Source organism: Ammospiza nelsoni, chromosome 3 (assembly GCF_027579445.1).
Source record: "Ammospiza nelsoni isolate bAmmNel1 chromosome 3, bAmmNel1.pri, whole genome shotgun sequence".
In the NCBI taxonomy this organism is placed as follows: Eukaryota; Metazoa; Chordata; class Aves; order Passeriformes; family Passerellidae; genus Ammospiza; species Ammospiza nelsoni.
Genome location: NC_080635.1, coordinates 37,394,225 through 37,405,059, shown reverse-complemented (window position 1 = coordinate 37,405,059; position 10,835 = coordinate 37,394,225). Strand labels below are relative to the sequence as shown.

At 55.7% G+C, this 10,835-nt stretch overlaps 1 protein-coding gene across 1 annotated transcript; it reads left to right on the top strand.

Moving 5' to 3' along the window:
• Positions 1–286: 286 nt before the first annotated feature.
• DLK2 (delta like non-canonical Notch ligand 2) lies at positions 287–10,280 on the top strand. Its single transcript, XM_059468564.1, has 6 exons — positions 287–393; positions 2,548–2,649; positions 4,200–4,263; positions 6,684–6,814; positions 7,396–7,540; positions 8,114–10,280. The coding sequence occupies exons 2-6, from the start codon at positions 2,577–2,579 to the stop codon at positions 8,889–8,891; spliced, it is 1,191 nt and encodes a 396-aa protein (XP_059324547.1). The 5' UTR covers positions 287–393; positions 2,548–2,576; the 3' UTR covers positions 8,892–10,280.
• Positions 10,281–10,835: the final 555 nt, after the last annotated feature.

Below are 10,835 nucleotides of genomic sequence, written 5' to 3'. Positions count from 1 at the left end.
GATCGCTGCTGGGGCCGGGGCCGCTGAGCCCCCGGCGGGGCGGTGGGGGCGGGCGGGGCCGTGCCGGGATCCCCCCGGCCCCGGCGGCGGGAGCAGGGCAGGGGTGAGCGGGCAGGGCGGGCCGGGCCGGGCCGGGGGCTGCCTGCGGTTTGGGGCGGCGGGAGGCGGGATGTCCCGGGGAGGGAGCGGGGATGTGCAGGCACACGCAGCCGCTGGCAGGCGGCCGGGGCTGCACGGCGGCGGCGGCGGCGGCGGCGGGCGGAGCGGCGCGGCACACGCGGCGGCAGCTCCCTCCGCAGCCCCGCGCCTCCAGCCCCGCCGCCGCCGCACCGGGCATGGCCGCCCCCCGCCGCCGCGCCCCGCGATAGCCCCACGAGCCGCCGCGACGCCGAGGTGAGCAGGGCCGGGCAGCGCAGCGCCCCAGCCCCGCCGGGCCCCTTTCCCCGCCGCCGCCCCGGCCGCAGGGGCACCGCCGGGGCTCCGCGCAGGGTCCCTCGGGGCAGCCCTGGGGTGGGGCTGGGGAAAGGCGAACCCCCCGCGGCCGTGCCCCTCCGGGGGGCCCTGGGGCTTGGGGTGGTCCCGGAGCCCGGGGGGAGGGGCGGGGGGACAGGCGCGGCGAGCCGCAGCGGCGCGGCATCCCCCGGGCTCCCTGCCCCGGAGCCCCCGGAGCCCAGCCCGGAGGGTCCCGGTAGCCTCAGACTTGGAGCAGTGCCTGGGAGCCGCGTCCTGGGGATGTCCCCGGTGGTCCCCAAGCGCACGGAGGTCCCTGATACCCTCGAAAGGGAGGTTAATAGACTCGGGGATCATCCCCGCTGCACCCGGAGGTCTGGCAGCCCCCAGCCCGGGCAGGCAGAGGCGGACGAGTGGGACGGAGGGAGCTCCCTCGCCCGTGTCCGTGCGACCGAAAGCCGGGCCTGCCCAGGTGCGAGCTGCTCACACCTCTCCCGGGCACCAGCTGCCAACCAGCATGCCGGGGTCCGGATCGACCCCGGGGGTTCTGCCGGGAGCAGCACCCACGGGGTGACTAGGTCAGGAGGCCTGAGAGGCTGCTCCTCGAGTGGGGAGCTGTGGGGGAAAATCAGCCTTTGCAATGGGGAAAATCAGCCTTTGCAATGGGGATAGCACAGCCTTTGCAATGGCATATGATTGGAGCTTGTGCTTCTCACAGCGCTGAAGGAACATGATACCACTCTTCAGCCCTAAATTATTTTATAAGTTTCATAGCAATTGCTTCACCCTCCCCTGAAATGCAGCAGCTGTTTGCCACTGCCCAGTATTTAGGGGCAGGAGGCAAAGGAGGGTCCTGCAAGCCTGTTGTCAAAGGGACTGTGGAGAGGGAAGATGCAGCAATCCATGGTGGGATTTGGCTGGGGCAGTGGCAGTAACATCCTGCAGCCCCTCTGAAAATGCTGCACCCTTAGTTGGTGGTAGTTTGTTTGCTGGAGAGATGCTTCAAGCAACATCATTGCTTTTATGAGCTATTTTGTCCGGTCCAGGGAGGTGAAGCTCTTAGCAGGGACCCCAAAGCCTCTTCCTGCAATGCACGTGTAAGTGTGAGTGGGAGGACTTATGTCCCCACCTTAGAAGTCTCTCACACAACTATGGACCAAACATAACCTTCCAGAGCTGAAGAGTCAAGCTGAAAGTGGAACGGCCCCTGTTCATCACACCCACGCAGCTGGGTAGAGTCTGCTCCATACCTTCACCATTCTCCTAACAGAACTCTTTAACCCCTCCCATCTCATTACAGTAATATATTTATGATATCACCCTCAAATTTCCTGCCCTTAACAACCCCAGAAGGCTGGGAGGGAATGAAGCATTTTTGGAAAGTATTTAATGCTACTTCAAGAGGGCAGGAGGCGGTCGGAAAATAGATGGGTGCAGGAACCTCGGGCTGACGGGGCTCTCTGCAGGACAGCTGAGGAAAAGGAACACACCTAGCGAGAGGTGTGTGTTCACATTTCCTGCCTGGGGCTGCAGCCCAGCTCTAGTGCCTGCTGCTGCACTCTCTTGCTTGGACAGTGAAAGAGGGCTGCTGTTTTGTGCCTGCTACTCTGCTCTATCCTCTGGACTCCCTGCTCTGCTGCAGGGTTTGAAAGGCAGCCTGGGCACTGTGAAGAGCACTCAGCCCATCTATTCATGCAAATGTGCACAGGAGGACCTTATTTAACACAGAGCTGAAGTGTCCCAGATCTAGGGAGGGAAGGTGAAGGTCCCCACAGCTGGGTGGGTGTTTCTGGGTTTCTGATCTCCTGTCAGCAGCTACCAGGGCAGGTGCTCCAAGATGTGCTGCAGCAGCCTGAGCTATTACACACTCAGGATTGAGTGTGCACTCTAGGTTTTCCTGTACACACATTTTCAAAAGCTTTTTAATTCTTAGTGCCCCAACGCTGACTTAGAGGGAGGAGTCTGGATGGAACAGAGGGGAGTGTGGTGACAAGGCTGTGTAAAGCTGGATGTTTCGACTCAAGCTCCCAGGCAGTGGAGAGCAGCTGTGGTGTCAGCCAAGGGATTTTCCTGAACTTGCTCTTTTTCTCTCTGTAGGTGTTCATCTCGGTGGGGCCACACTGACCATGCTCAGGAGCTTCTGTCTCCAGCTCATGTCCTTGATTTGGATCCTCTTGGCCCATCACCAGCTTGTGCAAGGTGAGTCTTTGTAGACATGGGTCCTTCTCATTCATATCCATTTTTTCCAAACCTATCCTTGGTATTGCTGAAGTCTCCTCAACTTTCCATGCAAAACTGAGATGGAAAAAGCAGAAAATGCTGCCTGGTTGTTAAATCACCTGGGGTGTGACACTGGAGGCACCTTAGAAACTCTTGCCCACAGGGGTAGCAGTGCCTGAGCAGACTGACAGAGACATCCCTGCTGCTCTCCCTCTTTGGTTTGGGAACCCATTCACCCTATGAGCTTGCTCAGGGGAAAGAAGGTCCCAAAAGTGAACAGCTAACCCTGGATCCAGTGAGACAAAATCCTTTACCAAAGATTAGTTTGCTCTATCCCTGCTCTGGATAGGCAATGAATTTCCAAAGCCATGTGCCGGGAGAGATGGTTACAAATAGGAAAGGTGGCAATACCCAGGCTTGGGGCTGAGCAGTCCCAGGATGCTGCTCCAGCTCCATAGTGACTTGTTTTAGGAGGCTCTGACCCTGTGCAGTGGGACCTGCTGCCTCACTGCAGCAAAATTTCATGCACAGGGGACTTCTTCCCCTGCTCATTTTCCCAGGCAGCACAAAATGCTGCTTGGGAAAGCCTGAGCAGATCTTGAGGCATGGGGGCTTTAATCTGTTTCAGTCCAAGTGGAGGGGCTCAGGTAAGGACATTCACCTCCTGGGCCCGGCCTGCACAAGATTTGCACAAGACTTCTGAGGAAACCCCCTGCTTCTTGACATCTGCTCTAGTTCTGCTGCTCATGGAGCCAGAGTGAGCCAGCTCCTCTGTGGAGCTAAGATGCAAGCAAGTGATGGGGAAGAGGGGAAGGTGGAGATGAAAGGGAACACCTGGCACAAAGGAGAGAATGAGAAGTGGCACAGTGAGGCCATAGCTCAGTTACAGCTTCTGTGGCTTTTAAATAAATAAACAGAACTGGATACCTGGCCCCATGTGATGCCAAGTCCCGCTTCCCTGGCTGGAAGGGGAGTGCTGGCAGCCGGGTCCCAGAAGAGGGCAGGAGCCCCTGTCAGACTGCTCTGTGCCAATAGCTGTCCTTGGAGACAGTGACATCCTGGGAGGTAAAGAAGATCCATTCTTTCCATTTCCATCCTTGGCCCTTTTGTGCCCCTTGCAGTACTTGGCCCTGAGCTTTCCCACCACACTTACTGCAAGACTGTGTGACTGAGGTCCCAGATAGGTCAGTCCCTCTTACACAGGTTGTCTTAGTGCACAGGCAAGCTCAGCTCTTGGCCAGGAGGACCCAAAATCTGAGGGAGGCAGCAGAGAAAAGGTGGGGAAGATGACCAGAGACTGGGTAGTTTTGAAGCAGAGCCCCATTTCTCAATAAAGACAGTGTTATTGACAGTGGACTGTGAAATCTTCATTTCTTGTGTGAATCCAGTGAGTGAAAGGAAGGTGCCACACCTTACAGTTCTGGGGAGAGGTAGGCTGAGCACTTAAGGAAACACCCAGGACCATGGGTAGATCTGGAATAATCTATAGTCTCTGTTTAACCCAAGCCCACACGTCTCTTGCCTTGCAGGGGATGACTGCAGCGAGCGCTGCAATCTCGCCCACGGCTGCTGTGACCAGGATGGGAAGTGCAGGTATGGCTTGCCTGGCTCTCTGCTGCTCCTGTGACTGGTCTCCTTGACACCATGTCCCTGGTGTCTACACCCCTGCCCAGAGCTGAAGCACCTTCTCCTTCATTCACCCACACCTGGAACCAATGACTCTGCTCCCTTCTTACCTGACACACTGCAGTGAGAGATCCCTCTAGCCTTTGCTCCAGTGCTTCCCTGCCCACCATCACACACTGAGCACTGTTATTCTGCTGAGCCCTTTCTGTCTAGAGGGAAGCCTAGGACAGCCTGGCCATGCCTGGGTGATGGGAAGCAGCCTTTAGGCTCAGATACGATGAGGGAAAGTCATCAGGCAGCAGGGCAGGCATCAGGGTTGGCCAGCTTGCTTGGCCCCCTCACTGACTGAGATGGAGGTGCTCTCCCTGGGGCATGGAAGAGAAGGGCTTCCAGCCATGCATATAACTGAGGGCTTCAGGGGTCCCCTCTCAGAAGTCTGAGCTGGGGTGGGGATCTCTGGATGTTTTTCATAAAGGGTTTACCAGCAAGCTGTGAGCTACAGCAGCAGAAGTGATACTTGGCATCCCAGCTCCAGCTGGTGCCCACATCCTGCAGGGTCAAAGCTCAGAGCCTGACCCTGCACTTCAGCCTGGGAAGCACCCATATAAGTGCTCTGGGCTGCCACAGACAGCCCACTGTTGTCCCACTGTAGGGCCATCTGCAGCCCCTGCTCTATAAGGCAGCACCTGGAGGCAAAGGCTGGCTTTGGGCTGGCTGGGACACCTGTGGCTGCAAGGGCACAGACTGCCCAATGCCACCCTGTTCTTCTCACCAGGGCATGCTCAGTCCCCTTTGACATGACAGCCCCTGGTGTCACACCACAGCTGGGCCACTTGTTCTTGCTGACTGCCACATTGGTTTGCAGCTGCAGAGCTCCTGCCTGAGCCCTTTCAGCAGCTGTGGCTGCCTGGGGGAGCAGGGTGCTGCAAAGCCCAGTGAGAAAGGCCACATGTCACCATGTGGCAGGTGTCCCAGCTGCAGACCTTTCCACACGTGAGTTGCTGCTGCTGATTTCAATCCTCCAGAGAATTTGCTGAGCCTTGTGGCTTGGCAGTACCTCAAAATCACCTCAAACTCAAGGGAGACTTAGCTGCTTACGTGGCCCCCTTCCTGAAAATTTTTAGGTTGGCCAGTTCCCTTTTGGAGAAGTGGAAGAGTTGATAACAGCTGCTCCTTGCAGGTACTGGGGGATAGGTGTATCCACATCCCTCTGCTCAGGGCTGTCCAGGTATGCATGTATTTCCCCAGACTATACCAGGCACATGGCATCACCTCCAGTCCCAGAGAAAAGCCTCTAATTAATATATGTGTGTATGTGTATATATATGTGTATATATATATATATATATATATATATATACACAATTTTTTGACCATTTTTCTCACTCCTTATCTTTCGGAACAGCCTACAGGTGACAACAGCCAACCCAGGTTTGAAAGTGCAGCTGTGGGCCAGCCCAAAAAAACTGCAGTCACCACACTTTGTGCTGAAATGAGCCCCAGCCATGAAAATGAACCCCCTTCCTTACTCTAGAAACTGTGTTGTTTTTGTTGGGTTTCATTTTGTGCTGGTTTGAGTATATCTTTTGTTGTGGCTTGGTGCCACCTACTCTCAGCTCCTCAGCTCTCATCTTGTTATCACTTGCTTTCTGCCTTGGAGCTGGCAGGTCTGAGGGATGCCTGCCACGGGAGCCATGCAGCCTGGCTTCACTTAGGCATTGCCACTGCCCTGCTCTTCTGGGACCAGAAGGCTCCTTGTGTGCTGCAGGTTCTGCCATTGTGCTGCCCCTGTGAGCTGGCTGAGGAGTCTGTTCTGTGCACCAGCCACAGCAAGCAAGGTTTCACTGCTGGCTTCCAGTGCACTCCAGACAAGAAATGATACACATTATAATGCAGAGGAGCAGTGAGACACACACACCTCAGCAGCCTCTTGCCCCTTTCCCTCAGGAAGCTCAGAGTTAGGGATGGGCTTCTCTCTGCCTCTCAGAGTGGCTGCCTGCTGTGGGAGGCACAGGAATTCCTGAGCAGGGGTGTATACAGAGGGGCTGGAGGAGAGCAGAGGGATGTGGGCAGTGAAAGTGAAGCTGCTGAGCTCTGCTGCTGCTCCACTCACCCTCCCTGGCTGCAGGGGGTGTCTGCTCCTGCTCTGCTTGCTTCCTTGGGCAGACGGGACGCCAGTCCTTACCTCTGGATGAGGGAGCTAGGAGGTCCGTGGGGCCTTTGGGAGGGTTTCTGAACACTGCTGTGCCTGTAGGAGCCCTGCACAGCACACAGACAGCTTTTGTGCAGCCTCTGCTTGGATCTGATTTGATGATATGATTTGATTTGATTTGATTTGATTTGATTTGATTTGATTTGATTATGGTGCTTTCCCTGTCCTCGTGCAGGTGTGATCCAGGCTGGGAGGGGGAGTACTGCGAGGAGTGCGTGCGCATGCCGGGCTGTCTTCACGGGACATGCCACCAGCCTTGGCAGTGCATCTGTCACTCTGGCTGGGCTGGCAAGTTCTGTGACAAAGGTGAGTCGTGGGCTCGACATCCCTGCCTCTGGTGCCACACGCTCATGGATATGTCAGCCAGCATAGCCAGAAGCCACCTGGGTGATGCCGTTTTGGCTGCCTGGGAGATGGGATTTTGCCTGGCAGCCACAGCTGGTACCATTCCCTTCCTGCAACAGAGATCAGACTGCTGACACTTGTTCCCTGGCTGTATGGCAAGAGCTGGCATGGCACTGGCCAGCCTCAGGAAATGGAACAGATGAACTCATTGCATTTCCCATGCTGCATCAGGACTCCAAGCAGCATCCCCTGCTTTTCCCAAGGCTTCCTGCCTTCAGCACGTGGCTGGGGGACTCCCCTTCTCCAGCCCCAGGGACCTATCTCTACCAGGGGGTCTCCACTGGCCAGACAGTTGGCTTGCACTGTATCTTCACAACTACACAGGCACTGCACTTCTGTTGCTGCATGTGCCTGTTGGAGGGGAGAAGAGAGAAGCTCCTGCCATTTCTCCATCCCCAGGGGGTTTGGTGGGTTGTGTTTGCACTGAGTGGCCACATCAACCCTCTTTTCTCCCTAATTCACACCATTTTTTTTCCCCTCAGACATACACATCTGTGAACACCAGTCCCCCTGCCAGAACGGGGCACAGTGCATCTACGATCGAGATGGGGAGTATTCCTGCCTGTGTCCAGAAGGTTTCCATGGGAAGGACTGTGAGATGAAGACAGGGCCATGTGAGAAGGCAGGGTGAGACACTGCAGTGAGATTGCAGACACCATTAACTTTGGGTCACACACTGCCTAGTGGAGGCCCAGCTTGGCTTGTTACCTGTGAATTTCTGTACAGTAATGGAGTTAAGCCAACCTTTGGCTTTGGTTTAGCAGCATGCAGTGCATGCACCAGGGAAAGGGCTTTGTTGCAATCTGAACAGATTCCTGTCCCTGCTGTAGGAGGACAGGAATCTGTTCATCATGCCTGGGACATCTTATCTCCCAGGCAGCCTAACTGCTGTAGGCATGGTGAGCTGACATCCATGATGCCTTTGGGGAGCATCAGGAGGGCATGTTTCCTCTTCAGGTCGTTTGGCTGAAGACCTTCCCTAGTGGGTGGTGGGCCTGTGCACAGCCACAGCCTTTGAGGAGTGAGGCCTCTCACTCAAGGAGACAGAAACTCCCACCCAGTCTTCTCCTAGAGATAGCTGCCCCCATAGAGAGAGCTGGACACACTGACCGTGCAAGCAGCTCTGCATGTCTACCTCCCTGGGTGGGGGAAGCTGCTTGGTCTCCAGGGCCATGACCTATCCTTGCTCTCTCCACACAGGTCTCCATGCAAGAATGGTGGGCAATGCCAAGACGAAAATGGCTTTGCCAGTAACTTCACCTGCCGGTGTCTGGCTGGCTTTGTGGGGGCTCTCTGTGAGCACGACGTGGACGACTGCCTGATGCGCCCCTGTGCCAACGGGGCCACCTGCCACGACGGCGTCAACCGCTTCTCCTGCCAGTGCCAGGTGGGCTTTGAGGGGCGTTTCTGCACCATCAACATCAACGACTGTGCCAGCCAGCCCTGCAAAAATGGGGCAAAGTGCTATGACCGCATCAATGACTATGACTGCTTGTGTCCTGACCGTTTCACTGGCAAGACCTGTGAGATCTCCGTCCCTGAGCCCACCTGGTCTCCTCCCTACCACCCTGCCAACCATGAGAATGCTGGAGGAGTGAAAAGCACCACTAGTGAGACGCCGGGGGTGACGGAGCCAGAGCCCATCAGGACTGTGGTCACAGGGCGGCGTGTGGCCAACCACAGTGAGAAGGAGCCGGGGGGAGGGTTGTTGAAAATCTCTGTGAAGGAGGTAGTGACCCAAAGGGACTCAGGGCTGAGTGAAGCCCAGCTGGTGACAGTGCTGGTGTTTGGGGTGCTGACAGCAGTGCTGGTCCTCATCACTGTCCTGCTCATGCTGAGGAACTGGCAGAGAGGCCGTCAAAGGTCGAACTGGTGCCAAAGCCCTTCTCAGGCTGCAAGAAAGCTCCAAGACCAGGAGTGTCAGGTGGGCATGCTCAACACCATCTTGATTGAGCCAAGGAAGACCACAGAGCTGTGAGCTGCGAGGACTCTGAACCAGGCCCTGGCAGGTCATCGTGCTGGCAAACCCCTTGAACTGCGCCCTGTGGAGCCACACTGGCACCCACTGGGCAGCGGGGAAGCACTACCAGGGCAGCAAACACATCAACAAAACCCTGGGTGTTGAGCACTGGTGTGATGGCCCTGCCCGGGTCTGAGCTGTCTCCTGCCTGGCTGGCTCAGCTAGTACTCATGGCATTTGAAGGCAGGGCTGTGTTGGGCCAGCCCTGCAGGGGAGCAGAGGTGCACTGCCTGCAGCAGCCTGTGCCACACAGGCATTGCTATCATCTGATCCAGCACTCAGAAACAGGACAGGTAGTGCTGAGCAGGGCACAGCCCTCCTGCAAGCCCAAATACTGCCAGACTCTTTGTAACTCCTCTCTGTGACTACGGGAAGGGGATTTATCCTCATTTCTGCTGGTGTTGGGATGCTTCTTCTGGGGCCTTTAATACAGTTGTGGCTGCATGGGTCTCCCTGCCACAGTACTGTGTGGCTGTTTCCTGGCTGTTTCTGGAGGCTGTCATTTCAGATGCCATGTCCCTAGGGAGTGAGCAAACACCCTTGCTCCCTGGCCTTGTGGTTCTGTGAGCCAGTTCAAAGAGACTTCAAAAATCATTGCAGGTCTCATGCCCTTCTTCTGCCCTGGCTGATGCACCCTCCTCTTGCTGTCAGACTTTGGGGTTACAAACGTGTTCCATACTTTCCTCCTGATAATCCAGGAGTCTCTCTGACTCACTTACTAAGCCGTCCTTTCTGGTCTGGCCACAAATGACCAAGATCCTTTGCCTCTGCAGTGTGCACTTCTGCCTCACTATTTGCTCTCCTCTGGTCCTTCTCATATGTCCTCATAGGTGAAGCTGGAGATGGACTAGGCTGTGCTGTGGCTGGTTCAGGAGCAATACAGGATCCAGGTGCTCCTTTCCTCTCCCATTCCCTCTCAGGCAGGCAGCTGGCTCTAACCTCAGATCAGTCACTGCAGCGTTCCTCAATACAACAAGGGCTGAACTCCCCACAGTGGATGTGAGCCTGGGATGAACACAGGAAGCAGACACAAGACTGCCTTCTCCACCATTGCTAAAGCATGGCTGAGAGGCAGCAGATGGTCAGGTCACTTAGTCTATGTACCTGTTCCTGCCTGTGCTGGTCTGGTGTGCAGCATCAGGACCTGAATCTCTCTCCCAGGACCAGGGATTTCTGTGCCTCCTCATGGGCATAGGTGGCTAAGCAGTGGGGCAAAACTCCCCACAACCCAAACCCTACTACTGGCTTGTAGGGTTGCAGAGCTGGGTCCAAGGTGGTGTGAAGGCCAGGAGTGAGACCTGGGAGAGGGGACTGGGGCTTCATCAGAAAGATTATTTTTTTAATACATGGATGGATTATGTACCTTTATCAAATAAAACAAGTACAAGCTCAGAAACAGTGTATCAGAGAATCATAAAACAATTTAGGATGGAAGGGACCTCTGAACACCAACCTCCTGCTCTCAGCACATCCAAGTAGATCAGGTTGCTCAGCAGCTTGCTGAGTATCTCCATCACTTCCCTCAAGAATGCAAACCCAGGCTGTGGCACATGAGTTGTCCTGCCTTATTCTCCATCTGCAGGGATGGGAATGGCTCCTACAGCTTCAGGGAACGGAATGGCACCTACCCCTGGACAGCATAGCAGAGGTGTGGGCTAGGCATTTCCCTAAGAGTGTTGGGAAGTAGGAGTCCCAGGTGCCTATGGCAAAAGCAAGATCCTAAAACTGAAAGCAGCTGTGGGTTTTGTGCAGCTGGGAGCAGGGCAGGAGGTATAGAGAATTTCCCTTGAGGGAGTGGTCTTCAAATGAACTAGCCTTGGAGGCCTTTAATGCAATTGCATTCTAGCCCCTCCAGGGAAAGGCCTTCTCCACTGAAAACCAGTGAAAAAGTAGCAAAGTCCC